The sequence below is a fragment of the Oryzias latipes genome, chromosome 12 (assembly GCF_053564925.1).
Source record: "Oryzias latipes strain Hd-rR chromosome 12, Olatipes_Hd-rR_3.1".
Classification (NCBI taxonomy): Eukaryota; Metazoa; Chordata; class Actinopteri; order Beloniformes; family Adrianichthyidae; genus Oryzias; species Oryzias latipes.
In genome coordinates, this window is record NC_136248.1 from 29208896 (window position 1) to 29229720 (window position 20825).

General features: G+C 40.9%; 2 protein-coding genes and 1 long non-coding RNA gene across 4 annotated transcripts in view; 1 reads left to right on the forward strand and 2 right to left on the reverse strand.

Moving 5' to 3' along the window:
• Positions 1-11366, reverse strand: part of jmy (junction mediating and regulatory protein, p53 cofactor) — a 32700-nt gene extending 21334 nt beyond the window's left edge. For both annotated transcript variants that reach the window (XM_078956032.1, XM_011481464.3), the window contains exon 1: positions 8872-11366. In XM_078956032.1, coding sequence (XP_078812158.1) covers positions 8872-9645 — 774 coding nt within the window. In that variant the 5' untranslated portion in view covers positions 9646-11366. The remainder of the gene's footprint in view (positions 1-8871) is intronic.
• Positions 11367-12440: 1074 nt separating this feature from the next.
• On the reverse strand, positions 12441-17739 carry bhmt (betaine-homocysteine methyltransferase). The gene is made up of 8 exons (XM_011481463.4): positions 17581-17739; positions 17374-17506; positions 17179-17291; positions 16909-17100; positions 15299-15446; positions 14332-14514; positions 13669-13897; positions 12441-12882 (listed from the first exon to the last, which is right to left on the reverse strand). The coding sequence occupies exons 1-8, from the start codon at positions 17602-17604 to the stop codon at positions 12702-12704; spliced, it is 1203 nt and encodes a 400-aa protein (XP_011479765.2). The 5' UTR covers positions 17605-17739; the 3' UTR covers positions 12441-12701.
• Positions 17621-20017, forward strand: LOC144996481 (uncharacterized). The gene is made up of 2 exons (XR_013659424.1): positions 17621-17747; positions 19880-20017. It is a non-coding gene; the product is annotated as an uncharacterized LOC144996481 (long non-coding RNA).
• Positions 20018-20825: the final 808 nt, after the last annotated feature.

A 20825-nucleotide genomic window follows, 5' to 3' on the forward strand; every position in this document is an offset into this window, starting at 1 on the left:
CTTATTGAGTAGATTTGTGTCAAACTTGTGTCTAAAAAAAACTCTTCTTTTTATTTTTAAAGCTTTTCTTTTTGACAGTTCTTACTGTTTTAGGTGAAACATTTCTCCTTGAATCAGAGCAGGATGAAAACATGATCTAAAAAATGGATTTGGGTGGTTTTTATTCATCTGAAAAAGGATGCATGCCACAGTAAAAACATTGAAACAGTAGATATTCTCAGACAAATGGTAACATTTCACGTACGGTCTGATAATGTGGTCCTAATAACTAAATACTTTATTATTATCAGAACAAAAATAGTTATTCCATATGGTATTTTCAAATGGCGTGCCACAAGGCTCTGTTCTTGGATCGCTACAGTTTAAATTATAAATTGAATGGACTGTCTAACATTCATAGTTGCATTTTGTTTGCTGATGATACAAGATTATTGTGCTCTGGTGAAAGGAATAAATATGTGGAACAACTTCAGTAACTATCGGTAAATGTAAAACATCAAATAACACAAATATATATAATCACTAAAAAATATTAAAGTTTTAACTTAAATGTTTAAAGATAAATCGTTTTGCGTTTTTGTTTTAATTATTCATAGAAGAGTTTTATCTTTGGGTTTGGACTAATTTGTGTTGCTTTTAATTAATGAAGGAGGTAGAAGTACATTTCATTTTTGCTACTTTTTATCACAAAATTGTTCCTCCTTGTTTTGCAATTTTTGAGAATTTTTATTTTCCTTTTTCTTTTTAACTAATTAAAAATTTTTTTTTTTTTTTTTAAAAACCTAAGTAAAATAAAAATAAATGAATATATCTTATATTTTATGGCTAAATTTGGGAACTTTTTTATTTTACCAATAGATTTGTACCGCTTTAATTGTTTGTTTTTAACATTATATGAATCTTTCTTATTTGGGTTTCTTTGTTGCACAATCAGAGAAAATGAAAAACGCTGTTGCTGTTTATTAAAGCAGCTGAGATGCTTTAACGTTCACGTCCTCCAGAGGCAAACAACAATCAGGTATCTAAATGTTGTTCTTACATATCATTACCTCCATTAAAAAAACATTAAATGGAAGATAACATTCAAAAGAAAGGTGAAATGTTTTCACATAAGCTGAACCTAAAGTTTCCAAACCTTTTATTTCAGAACAAACTTTCGTCTTTAGCGCTAAAATAATCGAATGAAGTTGGCACTTTAGGAAAACGTCAAAGCAATGAAGCGCCTCACTGTTCGGTCACAGTTAAAGTGGTCGACATGATTTTCTATTTCCTGAAAGCAGAGAGGCAGATCAGCCAAATCCACAAACCTGTGTCCTTTTTTATAAAGCAGGTCCTCCAACTAACAACAGAGAGAGACCGGCTTCAGGATTGATCCTGGAAATATTTTGGAAAGAACAAAAACCGTCTCCAATGGTAGAGTTCATATCCAGAAGGCATTCAAGCGGTGAAAAAAGGGTTTTTTATTACTTCTAAACATGAGAACCCTGGAGACGTGCAGAATCAGAGGGACCTGCCCAACTTTTCTGTGGAAAAGATTCTTCAATTCTGTGATTTAGAATATTTTAAACGTAAAAAGTCTTCGCCTCAACTTTTATTATTTAAATAACAAACGCCCTACTGAATGAAAAATGTACATAAACGATTGCATAAACGGCCTAAAGGAAGAACGATCTGCACATTGAAAACCCAAAGAACAAATGTTTCACAAACTAAACGACTGACATAACCAACATCCTACAGAGCAAACGATTTCCAAAACGATCCGCAAAACAAACAATCTGCTAAACGAAGAACTAATGACATACAGAACGGGCGATTCACACAAGCGGTTTACAAACACACCGTTCAGAACCAACATTCCTCTTAAGAAAATGATAGAATATGGAATAAAACGTGTGCCTGGCAGAACAAACCTGACTCTCGGGTCTTAAACTGAAGTTTTTAATTCTACTCGCTTTACTTCTTTTGATTCATCTCCACCTTTAACCATTTACACTGAAATGAACCACATGAGCGCATAGAAAGTCTAATGTGGTTCATTTCAATGTGAATCCCTAAAAGAAAGTTTGCTCTCATTGCTGGTGTGCATTGCCATCATGATTTTGTTTTTTTATCCTGCTCAGGGGTGGTTTTGGTACCTGCATGATGTTTCCTGTTGGTTTGGTCCAATAAGAACCCAGAATAAAGAAAAACCAGAGCCTGAAATGTTTTGGCGTCTTCTCCGGCACGACCCAAAACTGCCAAACTATTGCTGAGATGTGAGCGTTGGTCCTTCGGTTAAATGTGTGCCGTTCGGGTTCGTCCGGCTTTGTTTTATGGCGGCATCACTGGAAGCGGGAGCGGTAGAAACACCCGGCAACCGTGAAGAGCGCGAGAAGGCCTCCGTTCGCACGGCGCACGTCTGCAGCCAGGTGTTGTACCATAAAAATCATTGAGTGGCGAACAAGGAGAGCAGGATGGGCTCCAACTGTTGCCGATTCACACCACATGTCCGACAATTCACAGACTCTTCCTTGTTCTGAAGGAAAAACGTCCAAACGGCTTTTTGTTCACATAAAAGTACAACTGGGCTCTCGGGAGGCAGCAGCTCTTATTCCCAGAGGACAATAGCCGTCCTTCACGGCGGCCTCGGCTAATATTGAAATGTGCCACCGCCGAGCCATCATCTAAGGGGCTGAAGAAAGTGCTCTTCTCTGCAGAAATCCACAGACATGAAAGGGGGCTGTTATATTTAATCCAGGAGGATTTTCCGAGGCCCTCCACGGTGGGCACTGGGGCGGACACTGCACAATTCAGCCCCAACACTGCTTCCACTGTTTACTTTGGCTCAGAGTCTCCGTGGCAACCGGCGGCCAACCACACACCCCCTTCCCCTGCTGCTCGTCCAGGAAAACCCCTGAACTAAACGAACCGGCTCTAGTTGAGGCAGGACTCAAATCTTCTCAAATGTGCGAGTTTTGAGGAGCCGCTCTTAAAACACGAGCAGACCGGGAGGGTTTAATAAAAGAAAAAGGGCGTAAAAACCGCGTGACCTTAAATTAAAAACAGTTGGGAGTGTTCCAACACTAATTACACTAATTGGCAGTAAGCCACTCATGTCATTCTCCAAACTTCAGATGTAATCCTCTAAAGCAGCTCAGACCTTCAGTTTCTGAACACTAACATGTGAGGCCGTCACTCGCCAACGGTGGGCTTGAGGCTTTGTTTTACCTCGATAAAACGGGACGTTAAATTTAGCCTTTAAGGCCCTCCTTTATTCAAGTAGAGCAATAATTACAAGACATTCCTGCAGGGCGTTCCAGCTGATTATTACAGACTGACTGCTGTCTGCGACAAATCTGCTGTTTTCTTTTGACTCCTGACTGATGCACCGGGCTAAAAGAGCGCAGATTTATTGCCGTTTAATGAGACGGGCTTTAAAAAAGATCTTTTGAAAAATAGATTCCCATTTTAAAACACTGAAAAGAAACTTTCACATCCTCAGAATCAACACAAAAGAACCATATCATGCCAAAGCGTGAGCCGTAAAACCAGCAATAATTGAGTTTGTTTTCATTTTAAAACCTCATAACTTGTTAACAGATCTTTTTTCTTCTTCTTGCATCTCTACTGTGGGTAGATGAGAGTAAAAGTTGAACAAAATTCCAACCACTTTTGATTTGTAATCCAACTAAATCTCTCCTTTGTTCTGGTTACCTATAAATTGGGGTAAGGGTCAAAGGTGGGATCCACCACCTATAGTAAAAAAACAAAAAGAACTGTTTTAATAACCCAGCTTCTGTTTCACATCATCTAATGGTTATCAGCGTATTATCTAAACCTATAACTGTATTAAAGACCCACTTTGAGAAAAAGGTGAATTTCTAATCAACTGCTGCCCCTCTGCAGAAACTATGTCCTAGATTATTAACCTTTGGCAAAAAACGTCATAATAACAATTAAAAGTCCACTGGAAACACTTTGAAAATAGATCAAAAGATGATAGCAGTGGGATTTTAAGACAGGCGCACACATCCACACACTGTCCATCTATTTATCTTCTAAACCCAAAGAATCCCCTTTGGAGTCATGGGGTTGCTGGAGCCTATCCTCAGCTGTGGCGGGAAAAAAGCTCGGTACACCCTGGATGGTTCACCAGTTCAGCCTAGCACCACATCACAGCACTCAACAACACAAACACTGACATTTCCCAACTAAGAGACAATTTAGAGGCACACACACACAGTTTTTGTTAAATGTAACCAGTTGTTACGAATAGAAATGCCATAAACGTGTTAAGGACGTGTCACACAGCCACTATTTACATTTTGTAGATAGTGCACAGATGAAATTAGACATACGTGAAAATATGTGGAAAAAGTGGGAAAAGTTGTGGTCTTTTCCTGAAATTTTCACAGATGTATCACAAATGTTAAAACCACGGAAGTAGTACAAATAAACACAATTATAAATAAACATGAAGTGCAATAAACGTGAATATTTATATGCAATTCATAAGTGATTAGTGCGTCAGGTAAGAAATTTTACGTGTGCGGTATATGCGATATAAAGGTTATACACGCATAAAAAAGTCTGTTAGGAAAAGCCACAATTTTGCATGTGCGTCTCACAAAAATCACGCAAACTTGAGTAAGATTGACATTGTATTTGTTTATAAACTACGTAAAATACACACAAACTGTGCAATTCTGAAACGAACCGAAATTTTGAACAGCTCAAAACTGAAATCACATCAACATCCGTTGGCTAAAAACCCCAGACGGACATCTGGGCGCGTGGAGGGACGACGAACCCGAGAAAAACGTATGAATCGCTTTAATGACCAAAACTTCAAACGTGGAAAATGTGCAAAATAATTTCAGAAGCTGTTTCCAGCTTCAAACCAACCCTAGCCCTTTGCAGTTGCATGCTTATATCTATGAAGGTTTAAAAACAAACTGCATCCACTGCTGCCTGGTTCCAATTGTCTCTGCTGTCCATTAACAGCCAAAAAATAAGAAAACACATGTCCATAACTTCCTAACATGAACAAATAAATGCTTAAAAATGCTTCCCCCCATAGCCTGCTTGGCCTATAACAGCCTGAGCTTTTCCGTCATCACCATCAAAAAGAGGTGTGTGTGTGTGTGTGTGGGGGGGGGGGGGGGGTGTCACTAAAATCTCCCTCAAAATAAAAGATTTGTTTTTTTCTGTTTATTGTTAAACATACAACAGTTTAGCAAGAAATTGAAGCAAAAAAGTCTGTTATTAAAAAAACTTTGTGATGCATAAGGAAAACAGACTATTTGACTATATACTCAACACATTAACAACACAACTAAAACCATAAACATGTCAGAAACACACTTTCACCCAGACTAAAGGTTAAAATAAGCATCCTGTCAAATTCATTCCTCATCTGCCGCGTTGATTCGGTTAAACGTGCCGCTGATTTCAGCTCAGAATAGCAGAGAACCGCGACCTGCAGGCGGTTTGTGTTGTATGCACAAAAGAGCAGCCAAAGCAGATGTCAGCAACGTCTGAAAACAAACGACTCCGCCACCCGCCGCATGGCAGGACGACCCAACGACTGGATCATGGAAAACAAGCGTGAACAACTGCAAACACAGCAACACAAAACGCACACTTTCATTCACAGAAAGGAGCGACACTAAAAAAACTGAACTTATATTTTTCAAAGAAAATCATCGTTGTGAGCCAAAAGAAAAAGAGGTTTGTTGTGTGTTAAAGGTGAGATTAAACCCACAGGGATTTCTGAGGTTCCGGTGTTGCTTTATGTTGTCGCTCACTCACAGCAAAAAATAAATGCAAATTTATTTCCAAATGTGACTTAAAAGTCACATTTAGAAATAAATTTTCATTTATTTTTTTAGTCACTCTGCAAAAATCAGATGAATTCAGGAGTTACTAAAAAATAAAAGCTCTAAATTATTACACGTGTTCTTAACATGTTCCGTGTTAAAATTTGAAACTCATTTCTAAAAATCTGAATGATCTTTGAAGTTCCTCACTTTTACTGTAATAACTAAAAACAATTATCTTCTATCATGTGTTACTATTATCAGGATGCTGGTGTGGTTTGTTTAACAAATGGGTTACACATAAACCCATTTTGACCGCCGTATGGTCAATGATTGACAGATGCATGCTGGGTAGCTAATCTGGCCGCATATTTGGGTTGGTTATCTGTGAGAACGGGGTGTGGGGGGGTGAAGCAGCGTCTCGTGTTGGTGCTGATAAGACCAAAGCAGTGATTGACGATCTGCAGCGGCTCCATAAACCAAACAACAGCTACATGTTGTGAAAATAGTCCGTCTGTTTTAGAGGACTTACTCCAAAAAAAAACAATAAAAAAAGGACCAACATGTTTCAGTTTTATCAGGACTGATTGAACTTCTGAGCAGATCGTTTTGGAGTGAGAAGGTTTCATGTCATCATGGTGGGTACAAATGAGTTCATCGGACTGTAAAACACTCAAACGCAGCATTTAGAAGCAAAAACTGAATCTCCGTTAAGCCGCCGCCTCGTTCGTGCAATCCTGGAAAATGGAGATGAAACACTGATGGTTCTGCTGGATTCATGTTTTCCATATTTAGTCAGCTTTAAAAACAATGGACGGCTCAAACCCCTCCCTTCTCATGTTCCCAAACAGGAAGTACTATTGCTTCCTGATACGGGCGCCGCCATGTCGACAGCGATTGGTCCGAGTCGCTCCAATCACAGTCAACTTTAACATGGCTGGCGCCCGTATCAGGAAGCAATGGTGTGGAAATTTTCTATGGGTGATGTCACACTTTGATTGTTTTTACAGTATATGCTAAAAACGGACATTTTGAAAAAGAAAATTATTTTAAATCTGCTAAAAAAAAAAGGTTAAAAAACAAAATGTTTTTGGCAAAGTAGAGCCTGGAAATGTTCGCCTTTGATCTCAACCTTTACGTTAACCTTTTAACACCAGTGAATATGCGGACGCGGCTAACGTGTAGCGGTGTCAGACTGTGCATCATATAATTCCGGCCAGGCCCAAACCCCCTCCGTCATGATTCTTTTTCGGCTGGTTGACACTTGCGAGACTTTTGAACGCGGAGGCCCAAAATGCACGTTTCCATTGAAAGTGGTTACTTGAAGCATTAGAATTGGGTTGTTGTTCACCGTTGGGTCATGTACCCACAGCAAATCTCCTTTCACCATTTCGCAGAGAGTTTTCCGCTGGATGCCCTCCGTGACACAACCTTGAGGACCGGTACAACCTTGTGGCTACATGATTAGGCGGTAGAGCGAAGGGTCTTGGGCCAACCATAGATTAAGGGCATTGCAGACTTCATCCTTAGGAATCAAACCCTAATTTCTTGTTTTACAGTCAATCAGCTGAGCTATAGTTTGGTGTGCCTTATAAGCGACAGATGATCATTCAGAAAATATGGCACTTTCATGCCTCCTTTCCACTGAGCGGAATGGTACAGTCCAGTCCAGACCAGTCTGGTATTTTGACGATTCCATAATAACATGGACCGTTCAAGCCAGACCGAATCGTACCATTTTGGCGCTCCGGTTGGAATGACCTGCTAGGGCGGCGCTACTATTGAAACCCGCTGATTGGCTGAAGGTCACTATGACAAAAGAAAGCGGCTGTATATCTGTCTTCACCATCTTCACTCAAACATTAAATGCTTCGCTTCTTACGAAAAACTACAATCCAAGCGAGAAAAAAATGAGCCGCTGGATGACCTCCATTGTTGTTGTTGTTGTTGATAGCTTCACCCTGCGTGCGCTGTGACAGTCCAAGTTTGAGTGGAAACGTCTACCGGAATAGCCTGGACTAGGCCCGCCCGATGTATCGCAAATTGATCGCATCGTGATATCAAGCTGTGCAATATCCAAATCGCAAAAGACGAAGAAAGTTGCAATAACTGGTAACCTTAAATGTGCTAAAACATTTGGAGTTAAGTTATGTTGACTCCAATTTAAATAAACTGTTGCAGGGAAATGGAAATTATGTTGGATGTTTTGCTATTTCTTCATGCATCGCAAGTTATATCGTCATCGCAATATTGATCACTAATATCGCAAATTTTCCTCGTATCGTGCAGCCCCAGCCTGGACCATTCTGAACTGGACCGGACCATACCGCACTGCTCTGTGGAAACGAGGCTTTTTTTTCTTCCCGACTTTGGACAACATAACAGGTTTCCGACAATTTAAAGCGCGCAATGTGAAACCAAACCCAACCGAATGATGGTTGAACGAACCCGACACTCCCCACACATCAAAACGGAATCTACCGGACTTTATCCTGGAAAATGATCACCAAGCAGCTCTTTGTTAAACTGTGTTTCACGACCATCGCTGGAATTTCAGGACAGATCGGCATGACGACAGACAAGGTGTGGGTTAGAAAAGTGCGGCTGTGACAGTACAGGTGATTGTTCTGTCATCAATTTTCCTCACAAGGCTGCTTTCGTATCAAGAAGCTCAAACCAAAAGTGCTGGAAGGGTTTTACAGACGTTCCCTGAACTCTGGTTGGGTTTGTTGTCTGTCTCAGCAGTTAGGTAAGCCTGACAGTCATGCCTCCCGAGCTAAATATATGGTTTTCAGCTGAGAAGGAAAACCAACCCAACCGCTTTGTCCGTCCATCATCCTGTGACTCCACCTCCGTTTGTTCTCCTGCTTCAAACCCCAGCCAGCTGGGCAGGGATGGCAAATGACAGATCAGGTTTCTGGCTTTGTGGACGTCCAGCAACAGATGGTGGATCACAGGAGGACAAAAGGAGGAAGCAGAGCGCGGGTGGGTGTACTCATGACCCCTGACAGCAGCAGACTGGCGTTCGGAGGTCTACACGTGAAGGGTGGAGGAAACGGGCAACTCCCACCTCTTGCATGCGCCGTCTGGCCGCATCCACAGCATCCTCGTGGCCCTTCTGCCTCAGCTCCCCCAGGCTCTCGTAGTACTCGTCCGTGTCCTCGTTCTCGGAGAAGAGCACCTGGGAGAGGATCTTCCAGCCGCAGGTGTCCAGGGCGTGACCCAGGTACACCTGCAGCTGGTAGCACAGCGAGTCCGTCTCCACCTGCGGCAGGCCGGGGGCCCCGAACAGCACCGTCCACACGCCGGACTGCCCCTCCGGGAAGGACGGCAGGCACGGCTCCAGCTCAGAGTTGACGGCGCACAGCTGCTGGTGGACGGCCCGCAGGTCCTGGAAGGAGAACAGTCCGGCCCAGCTGAAGTCCTCCCGGCTGATGGTGCCGCCGTCCGCTTGGTCATCCGGAGACACGTCCACGGGGTCCGGGAAATCCACGTCCATCTCCTTAGGAGTCACGATGTCCCAGGACCCGACCGTGTGGCTCTCGAACGTCTTGACGTCCGGCTTCTTCTCTCCGGCTCCTTGACTCGGTCTGGCCGGACTTTTCGGAAGTTTCCCCGCGGTCGGTGCTGCCGCGGCGGGCGCCTCCGCCGTGGGGCTCCGGTCCAGGTCCAGAACGGTGGTCCGTCTCTGGACGGTTCTGTTGTGACAAGTTATGGCGAACTTTCCGTCGACGTCGTTCCACGCCACGATGAAGACGAATTTATGTTTCTCCTTCTCGTCGAACACTTTGGGCCGAACGGACACCCATCCGGACTCCAGATTCTCCTCCATGGCGAATGACATCTCATCCAGCCGCGATAAGCCTAATTATCGAGGAGAAAAAACGGCGGACGCGGGAATTCTAGATGCTATTAGCAAAAAGAAACACACACAGGGAAAAAAACAGCGAGCTAAATTTAGGATTTGAACAAAAGCTTCGTAAACAAACTGCGGCTGAAAACGCAGCTGAGGTCGTTTTTCCTCCGAGCGGCCAAACATGAAGTCCAAGCGGCCACACGAGCAGCAAACGCCGGCGTGACAAACACCGAAAAGCCGGCTAACTTTGGAGAATCCGAGTGTTTGTTGCCATAACGCTTCTCTGGCCGCCCGCGTGCCCGATGCCCGCGTGCACAGCGACTCTTTGTCCGCTCACACAATGCGGCCGTGCGACGCAGCTCTGCTTTAGGTGTCACGTGTGAGTTTGTGTTTACAAGCAGAGGGTGAATACGTCACGTCCGGGGAGGGATTTAAACCACATGGAACGTTCAGAGTCGGCCAGGAAAGTTGTAAATCAGAAAATGAAAATATTTTGCAAATTGAGTTCTTTAATTTAAAGCAAACCTCGAACAAAAAAGGTCAAGTAATTTTATCATGATTAAAAATAGATGATTATACATTGAATAATAGTTTTTTAGATTAAATGCATTTAATTTGTTAATATTTCTATATGGTTATCATTGTGAATATGTTATAAGGGGAAAAACTAAATTAAATTGTATAAGACCAACTGCATGTACAAACTGTACAAAAGTGTCAAAACAAGGGTAAACACTTGAGAATTATTATAAATTTAAAAAGAAAAAAATAAATCCCCCTTTCAGTTTTCTTTTCAAAATCAGACCAAAGAAAATGCATTTTTAGCAAGACTATTAAAAAACAAAACAATTTAGAGTGGAAAAACCAAGGTCTGTCACAAAAAAGGCTAAATTATTCACTTTTAGGGAAAGTGTCTAACTTTAATCCGTCTTTAAGTATAAAAGGTTTATTGAATAACTATTATTTACAAATGTTGTTTCCCTAAAGAAACCTACTAATACATAAATCAGCATTGTAACTCGAAAGGCTTTAAAGTGCTAAAGTAAGTCCCACGTTCTTTCCAGTACGTGAAGGCATCACTTTAGCCTAGAGGAGCTCTTGGACATTTAACAATTAAACAATCCGGCTAAACTCATTTAAACACTGTTAAGGTTTTTCTTTGTGATCTATATAACATTAAAAGGAAACGCGAAAAGTTATGAATATTTTCTTTTCAAATCTCTCTTTCTCACTGGGCGGACGTGCACGAGGAGCATAAACATCAGCACGTGGGCAAATCACTGACGCCAACAAGCACCGACAGTGACCCGATCAGCGACGGCGAGCCAATAGGGCCAAGATCGCTGTCCCTTTAATTAATGCGAACGTGCATTAATTAAAGGGCAGATTTCGCCAGTTTTCCTAGTTTTCGCAAATTTCATTAGAAAATCATTTCAAAAGAAATGAATAAATTTTCAACATTTAAGATACTTATAAAAGATTTTAGTGTTTTTTTTTTGTATCTTGTAATTCCATGCAATTCTAAGTATTTTTGTGTTTGTTTTGTTGTGTTTGTAAAACAGTATGACTGAGTCACAATTGGTTTTGAATTAGTTTCAGGTAATTAACCTCTTGGTCTCTTTATTTTGAACCAATACAGTTTTTTTAAACAAACAGCTGTTAATGTTTTTTAAGTTTGTCATTTTATTTTGGAAAAAATAATTTAATACAAAAACCTACTTGTTTTTCTTTTTTTCAAATATTTAGCCTATGCATTTACTTTAGTTCTTAGGCCTTCATAAAGAACATTTACTGAGGTGCAACAGTTCTTCATTATGTGCTCGACTAAACACATTTTTTGCTGAAAAAACAAAAACTTTGACTTATAAACAAACTGGTTTACAGTTCACCAGCTGCCTTGATTTTTCTTACTTTGAAAGTTAGCGTACCATCAATTTTGTATAAAGAAATTCCTTAAACGAGGTACTAAATAGCTCTAAAATATTAAGGTAAAGACTGCATTGGAGTAATGCATCTCGGTTATTTAAAACTGTTTATTTATGTTAAACTTTTTTAAGGTTTTCTGTGAATTCAATTAGATTTTTAAGTATAGAACATTAATTCAGTCAAAAATAATTAACAAAAACATATTTATGGAAGGTGGTCATGGTTTTACACACATTGCATTTCTGTACAGTTATGGGGTCCACACCACCATCCCTGATGTCTTTATTCTGAGACAAAATGGAAAAAATAAAATTCCTGTTAAAAGGATACAAAATAAGTATTTTATTAACAATTAAGCCACTTATTTAATTACATCTAAACATTTATTTGTTTGTTTAAATGAGCATTTTTATTGCTTATTACATGTGATGTATTTATTTTACCATTATTTGCATGACCTTAGCTTAAGAATGTAAACATGTTGAGTTATGAATAATATAAAAGCTGTCAACAGCTAATAATAAGGCACTTCCTGAATTGTCCACTAGGTGGCAGCAAATCCCAAACAAAGAGGCTGAGCTGTCACTGAACTGTGTTCTGAGACATACCCTCATATTCTTTAACCCTTGTGCTATCCTAGGCACTTTAACATTGGGAGTTGGGTCATCTAGACCCACTAGACAGTGCTCTGAACTTTTTTTCTTCAATGATTTGTGATCTTCACTGGTGTCCATGGATTACATGAAATCTTTCCACCTTTATCCACCTTTGTCATGGTGGGGAGAACACGTCAATGTAAGGGTGGGGTCATCTAAGATAGCACAAGGGGGGAAAAAAAAACTGAAAGACTACAGATATTTACTCAGTAGAGGATTTAATTTTTGCATTATAACATCATTTGATGGTTAGGAATTACTGAAGCAGTGTATCTTAGTATATTTAAAGTACAAATCATGTAAAAATCAGTAAAAATACTACGAAAGTCCTTCAAAGACGGATAAAATCCCACAAGAAGCTTTCAAAACTAGTTGATCCTGCAGGTTCAGGCTCAAGGAAGTCATGCATGCCAATTTTCCCTGCATCACCTTTTGAAGAGATTTGAATTGATTGAGGGGCTCTCATTGGCTCTGGGCGGCTTTGTCAAAGACAGCCTTGAGCTGAGCCTCGCTGGTGGCTTCCTTTGTTTGCATCAGGTCAGCGTGGCCTCTGGAGATACCCCAACAGTCAGGTTTGGACATGGCGGCGCAGAATGGACGTCCAGATGCGGGCTTCAGCGTCTCCCAGTATTCACGGCGAGCCCTTTGCAGATGGGAAACACAAAGGCATGCAGTTTAATGACCATGATGAAAACTGAAATTTTAACATGTTCTTGTGATGTGAGGACATTTATTAAGAAAATCAAGGTTAAATTTGCATTTCTGAGTACTTCTAGATTCAAATTGTTGTGAATTAGAAGCATTCATTTAGAAAAAGATTGTATTTATGATGTAGAAAATCCTCAAGCTCAGAACTGTTAGGGCGGGGTTGTTCCAATGGTCCCGTCCACAACTCAGAGGCGAATTTCTAATGACTTTCTGCTGCTCTGCAGAAACTGTCAGAGAAAACAACACAGGTTTTTTTTTTTAAATTACCATACCATTACCATAGTAACAACACTTTCATCAAAGGGTATTTTCTTTAGTTCCACTCCGATCATCTTTTGGTCTGTTTTCAAACCGTTCCCAGTGGTCTTTTAATGATGATGACGCCGTTGTTTAGTTGAGGAGCAATGCCGCCTCCTCTTCCCTTTTACCTGTTGCTGAGAGCTCAGAGCAGGGAGCTTGTGTATTTTCTACATCACAAATATGACCTTTTTTCAAACAGTGTTCTCATTTGCTCCTGACTCCCAACCGTTTGAATAAGGATATGCTCGAAAAATGCAACATAAAAATAATTCTCTTCAGACATGTCCTCCATCGCTGGAAAAATGCCACAAGAACATGTAAAAAAACAGCAAAAGCCTGTGGTGGTGATGTCATTTCATGCTAATTTGGGGTAGGTGTCACGTTAGAGCGCCGCACACATATGAACCCAAAGCTCGTCTACCTGGCCCTGACCCACGGCTTGGTGTGCATCTCCAGGCCGGCGCCCCAGCTGCCGTGCTTCTCGGAGGCGGGCGGCAGGAACCCGCGCTCGGGCGCCAGCTCCTCGGCCACGGCCCGGATGTGGTACGGCTCGAACCCGCAGCAGCCGCCGATGTAACGGATGCCGGCGTTGTAGGCGCCCCGCGCGTACCTGTGCATGTCCCATCGGGTCAACACTCTGGGCTCCAAAGCTGTAAAAAAAAAAAAACTTTATTGTACGTCTAAGTTTAGCCTCAAACTCCTGATAAAATTATCTGTAAGATAAGATTTGGACTGAATCTTGGCTGAAGCGACCTGACCTCGTGTTGCGTCATCATCTGACCTTCTTTCCAGTCTGTATTTAACTCCTCGTCTTTACTTGGTTTCATATTTCTTCGCTGCTTTTCTTTTTTGCTAATTCATCGTTTCAGAAATTCGTCAGAAAACGTCGTTCTTTGAACAATTTCAGGCGCATTTTGATCTATTTTGATAGTTAGAGTCACAAAGACAGCTCTAAATATTTGCTGATGTACACCTTTATGTGAACATTATGAATCTTTTTGTGTTTTTCAGTGTTTGTACATCAAAGTGGCCTCAGTGTTGCAGGAAAACCCATTTCAGGTTATGTGACGTCGGGAATGCAGACCGAACGGGAACTCCGGCAGGTCGATGAATCCTTGCCGATTGCAGTCGGGGGTGTGCAGGGCCAGCGGCTGGCTCATGTAGTGGGCTTTTAGCCCCGCCCTCTCCACGCCCTCCTTCATCAGCTTCACGGTTTTCACGCAGGTCTCCGGGTCAAAGTGGCAGTTGACCCCCACGATGTCTGCGCCTGCAAGGAGAGCCGCATCCAAAAGTCACTTTCGTGGAGCCGCTCAAACCGGATCCGGGAGTCCTGCTAAACATTAAGCCTGAAATGATGAAACCTGACATTAGCTGGTTGGAGGCTTTTATTGGTTGTGCTGTGGTAAACTGGTCTGGTTCCACCTGGACTTACACCGGTGTCGAGGCCGTGTTACGCAGCCACCACGTACATTCTCCACGAAGAAAATGTCAGTCTTTTCGTGATTCGTGAGTGATAAACGTCATTCATAAACGTTTCTGAATATATAAACTATGTAAAATACATGTTAACGGCGTAATTCTCAACCAAAGATCCCTCCATCCACCCATCCATCTTAAAACCGAATTCACGTAGAGACCCATCAGCAGAAACCTTCGATGGACATTTGCGTACATCGAGGAAAGACGAACGAAGAAACACGTATGAATTAGTTAGATCACGCATGCATCAGCGTGTGTGACACGGCCTTTAAAGAGATCGTGGCTACTTCCGTCTCTTCTTAATAATTAAGGAAAATTCCTGTACAATAACTGTAAAATACTATCTAGGATGGATTCGATTTAAAAAAGTCTTGCAGGAAATTTTGTGAAAGCTCCTAACACTTTTCCTGCCATGGCGGGTTTTCTGTGACAGAGGGATTGTGGGTTATAATTTCAATAAGTGACATTTTTTTTCTAAGATAAAAAATGCGTTCAGTCTGACTTGGATCAGTTGGACGTGTGATGTTTCGTCTTGATTTGGCGTTAGCGGCGTCGTGCGGTGCAGGTCGTACCGGCCTTCACCAGCCTGACGGCGCAGTCTCCGGGGCTGACGCCGTTCAGGTCCCCTTCCGGTCCGATGCACAGAGTCGCAGCCACGGGCTTCCCGCTGGTCTTCAGGATTTGAACCGCCCACTCTGCTTCCTCCACGTGCTCAAAGTACTGTGGCAGAGTGCAAAAAGAAGGGTCTGTTTAAGGTCGTTTTCACAAATTAAATTGAAACGAGTGAAGAACTACAAGCTTTGTGCGTTTATGAGGTTGAATCAACTCTCTGCACGGGGAGATGAAGGTTCCAAAAAAGATCAGGTTCCCTTCCGTTATGTAGCGGTAGTTAAATACAGAATCAAACAGGAGCTGCTTTTCAAGGACTTTACTTTCGCAAAAAATACAGACTTCTTCTAATCTTTTGTTCACTGACAGACTTTTCCTCTTTTCTATGTAAGGGTTAATGGCCGACGAAGTGTGCATTATTACTTTTTAACGCACGCCGTCCGTTGTCCAAATGATGAAGCAAAAAGTTGTTCTCAAGAAGCCGGCGCAGTGATACAAAACATTAAGGCTAGGTGACCGGAACTTCTTTTTTCACCGTGCGGTTAACAGGTTTTAATTCACACCCAGCAGCCAATCAGAATCGAGTATTCACCCGGACCATGGTATAATTTACTTTGTAACAAGAAGGGAATTCACATAAGGTGCATCCAGTGTTTGTTTTTTTTATTTTCTGAATATACCCACTTTAGTTTGTGTGCTAACAAAGCTGCTCATCCACATCAATACTCTCTCATGGAGTCTGATCATTTCTAGATCTATTGTAAAAAAATGTTCCTAGTGGTTTTTAATTAGGATTATGCTGTTTTTAGCCAAAATCTAAAAAAAAAAACCTCTAGTTTTCTAGGACATAGTTTTAGTTTTTCATTCGCAAAAGACAAAAAGAGGAAATTCTTCTTCCTGTTGTCAGGTGACTTATGTTTGTTTGTTTAAGACAGGAGCAGCACATGTATAAAATTATTGCCTTTTAGGTCCCAAAAAGACAAAAAAGTAAGAAGACAAATTAAATGATGAGTGAAAGGATAACAGAAAGAAGACAACAGCAGCATTTGAGCATTTCTGTTGTGTTTTACTCCACTTTAACACTAAGAAGGTTAAGTGCTACATGCTCTATGTAATTTAACACTTTTTTCACTGTTTTTTTTGAAATATTTTGTTTGAACTGTCTTTATTATTTTATCGATACTCATAAAATGTTCTATTCTTGTCTTAGGAGTTTTAAAATATATTTTATGACCCCATAAGGACAGTGGGACTTTATTTTAAAGTCAAACAAAATAATCTGTGAGGCAGTGGATTTTTTGTCTTACAAAAAAGTTTATTTTATTTTATTTAAATTAAAGAAAGAATACTTTTTTTTAACCGTAATTTATTCAAGTTTTCTTATTTCATTTATCTTTGCATAAAATTGTTGAACTATTGTATATTTATGAATATTTAATTTTGTAAAAAATGAGTTAGGAAATAGATATATTGTATTTTTTTGCTAAATAAACTTGCAGAAAAGTTTGAGGAGGAACTTTAACATAATGACGTCATCAAATCTCTTTGCCTGGATTCCCAGGTGAGTTTTTACCTCTGCGATCAGAAAGTCCACGTCCTTCCTGATGAAGACGTCGATCTGCTTCTTGAAGATGGCCTTCACAGCCTGCTCGCTCTCGCAGCTCATGTAGGACGGGGTCTGGGAGACCCCCCCCGCCACCAGAGCGTCCCCCTCGTTGGCCACCTCCCGGGCCAGGTCGCAGGCGGCCTCGTTGATCTGCTGCCCCTAAAGCGGAGACAGGTTGGGGGGGGCGGTCGTGTTGCGGGGCATGCGTGGGGGGCGCGCGCGCGCGCGTTGGCTCACTGTGAAGCGCTGCGTGTTGCCTCGGTTCTCCAGCTTGTCGTCGCTGGCGTAGAAGGTGAAGGTCTGCATGACCGTGGAGCCCGCGCGCAGGAACTCCCTGTGCAGCTGGCGCACTGCAACGACAGGGGATGAAGAGGAAGAGAGGATGAGGAGCGCGCTCCATCCGGTCACCGCGGTGCGGAGGAGCGCGCGTACCCGCCTCTGGGTGCTCGGCGGCGGCCTCGGGGGTCCAGGGTCCCGCCTTCACATAACCCCTCTTCTCCAGAGCGACCACGAAGCCTCCGTCCCCGATGATGACCTCTCCGGCCTCCAGGCGCTCCAGGATGTTCTGCAAACAGGAGAAACGCCGGTGCGTCAAAACTTTCCACAAACCGCTAACAGAGAGGCGCGCGCGCGGCGCACCTTCTTGGTTCCGGATGGTGCCATGGCTCCTGCAGCAGTTCTTTCAGCTCCAAAGTCCGTCTGAAAGGATCCTTGTAGGTGCGGATGCAGCTTTTATAGAGCAGAAGAGGAGCAAGACCGGCCTACCGCTCTGCATTTAAAGCGTCTCCCTCCCTCCCTTCACTTTTGTAAGAAAACAAATTCAACTAAATTTTTTATCAGCGATATCCTTTTATCAACAGACACACTGTCCTTGTGTTTTTCTTCTTTGTTTGCAAATTTTTTTTTCAGTTTTTTAACATCTTAAATATTTTTGTTAAGTGGTATTTTTGGCATTTCTTTATCCATTTGCGGCAATTCATTTAAATCGTTAAATCACCATCTTGTCAAGAACTGTTAAACAGTAGCTAAGAATCGATATTTTTTGCAACACTGCTTTGTAAAGAAGGGTTTCTTTAAAGTAATAAACAATTCTACGTCAGAAATAGAGAGATATGTGAACGATATGTGTAACGTCATTGAAGAATAAGCACAAAATACGTGAGAGATTAATCCAAAACACGTGCAAAGTATCTAAATAATATGCGCAAAGTACATGAAGATTAACTGTAAAAAAACATGAAGAATCAACGCAAAAAATAAACTTGTGCAAAGAGGAGAAAGAAAAAAATCCCTGTTTTTTGCCAGGATGGTGTTCAATAATGAAATATTTTTGAAGTACTGTTTCTTTACCCTACTGGATAAACATATTCATTCCAATTTAGGGAAAATACTTCTGATCAGAGAATAAAAGCTCAGCTGCAGGTTCAGCAGCTGCATCTATTCTCTCTGTTTATCCTGGTCTTTTTCTGCTGCTTAATTCTCATTTTAGTTTTTTCTTCCATATTAACATATTAGAGATCAAAACTCTGCTGTTTTGACAGATTTCTGTCCACGGTGAGATTTTTTTCCATCCAAGCAGCATCTGTGGTGTGACAAACTCTACCAGACACGATGTTCAACACCTCTCTGATGAGAAAAGGAAACTCTGAATTTTATTGTGTCTCTAAATCTCTATTTCCTTATTATAACTGTTTAACTGTATAACTGTTTTTCCTACATTTTAAAAGTGTTTGTTTTTAAAGCTGCTAAGATGGCTTTTTTCTTTAATTTTCTTTAATTAATAGTAACAGTAAAATATAGCTATAGGCATTTTTAAATGTGTTTTATAACTCTAGTGCACATCAGTTGTTTCATTTTTTCCAGAATGATCTGTGGAGCAGCTGCTGAAAACAACCAAAAACAGCGAAGAAGAGCAAAATGTTTTTTGCTAAATGCTATGAAACATTTCCTCATATAGCTAAGAAGACATATTTTTGGTTTTTAATATTTATATTGAAAGAGATAATTTGTTTATGTCAATAATTCACAGGTTTTTTTTTTTGTTCGTTGTTTAAAACCTGACACCACCAAATGTGTTAAGTTGGGATCAAAAATATGCAGATGACTGCCAATTATGTTTGACAAAATTTCCTGTCTGTGTACGCATTTAACGTAACACAATTATTATTAGCGTGTCTAAAGATTTAAAAAGTTGTTTATTTTGAGTGTTTATATTAAATTTAAATCTGAATTTGAAAGACGTCCTCACACCTTGCTGTTCCTCGACTGCCCTCTTGTTGTCCTCTTTGAGTGTTTTAACCAACATTTTTATTCAGTTCTTTTTTTATGAAAAAATCCTCTCACTGTTGTGGAAAAAAATAAAACATTACATTTTTTTAAAGTTATTGTTTTTTAATCTGGGATCATATTTCTTGACAGGGATCAATATCATGTCTAAAAATATGTCCATGAATAAAAAAAATATTTTATGGTGTGCAGTCATATTCTTACGGAGCCCGTGTCCTGACATTAAGATATAAAAATATATCTTGTTCCCACAGATTAATATCTTGTTCCCACAGGTTATTATGTCGTTCGCACGAAATACTATTCCGTTCCCACAAGATACTATTGTACTTTAGCTCGTAGCATAACAACAATAGCAGTACGTCACGTTTCCCAGCATGCTTTGCTGCCAATCATTGGCCAATCACCGTGTCCCTGTGACCAAGGTTTAACAACAAGACCAATGATTGGCAGCAAGGCATGCTGGGAAACGTGACGTACTGCTATTGTTGTTATGCTACGAGCTAAAGGTAAGTGCAAAAAAAAAAAAAAGCTAAAGGTAAGTGCTTTAGGCGTAGCAGCCAGCTTAATATGATATTTTTCAGATTTTCATCGAGACAATAACAGATCGACCATTCTTGCTTATATTTTTACCCCTATTGAATGCTCACAGAGACACGGAAGTAGCGGCAGGAAGCGGCTTTTGCAGCAAGATGACTGAGGGCGGACCAGATCATCATCATCATGTGAATGAACGTGAATACGATGGATGCTTTTGTGCTTTTTGAAATAAATAAATCTGTTCTCTAAACATCCTCCGTGTCTTCAATGCAATGTAATGAGACACACACAGACAGAAATGTGAAGGTATCTGCTGTAAATCTATGACGTAAATTAATAACAGGATATGATCGGCTAGTCAGTTAGCATGTAGCCTAATAGCCTTCGAATGTAAAGCGACTGACTGCTAAAGTTAATAAAAGACAAGTCCTGAATATTATTATTCCTATTCGACCCTAAACTACAATATCAGCTGTCTGTCAACCGACCAGCCAGTTGCCCAAATGCCGGCATACATCAAAGAGCTCTGCGGCGGAGCTAGTAGTAGCCTAGCAAGAGCTATCGTATGACAAAGCAGCCTAGTTATCATAAATCTTTTGATATTTTTCTTATATTCATTGAGACAGTAATAAAGTGATCATTTTTGTTTTTCATGTTCCTTTTTTGAACAAATATGGGTCACAGAGACACGGAAGTTACCGCTGAAAGCGGCTTTTGCCATCGTACAGAGAGCATATCCGCGTGAATGATTTATGACGTGAATAATTATTGCGTTCGAACGGATTAATTATTGCGTTCGAACGACATAATTATTGTGTTTGCACGAGTTAATCATTTCGAGGGAACGGGATAGTATTTGAGGGAACGCAATAGTATCTTGTGGGAACGCAATAGTATTTCGTGCAAATGACATAATAATCTGTGGGAACAAGATATTAATCTGTGGGAACAAGATATATTTTTATATCTTAATGTCAGGACACGGGCTCAGTATATTCTAACTTTAGTGATTATGAAAGAAATTCTTAGTTTTGGAAATGAAAACTTTTTAAATTTTG

What these genes read in the sequence shown, in the direction of transcription:
- bhmt (XM_011481463.4), bottom strand. Translation starts at nt 17,604, where the DNA reads ATGGCACCATCCGGAACCAAGAAG. An exon ending in GCAACACGCAGCGCTTCACA is followed by an intron (nt 17,101 to 17,178) that starts GTGAGCCAACGC and finishes TCTCCGCTTTAG; the next exon opens with GGGCAGCAGATCAACGAGGC. An exon ending in AAGCCGTGGGTCAGGGCCAG is followed by an intron (nt 12,883 to 13,668) that starts GTAGACGAGCTT and finishes CCATCTGCAAAG; the next exon opens with GGCTCGCCGTGAATACTGGG.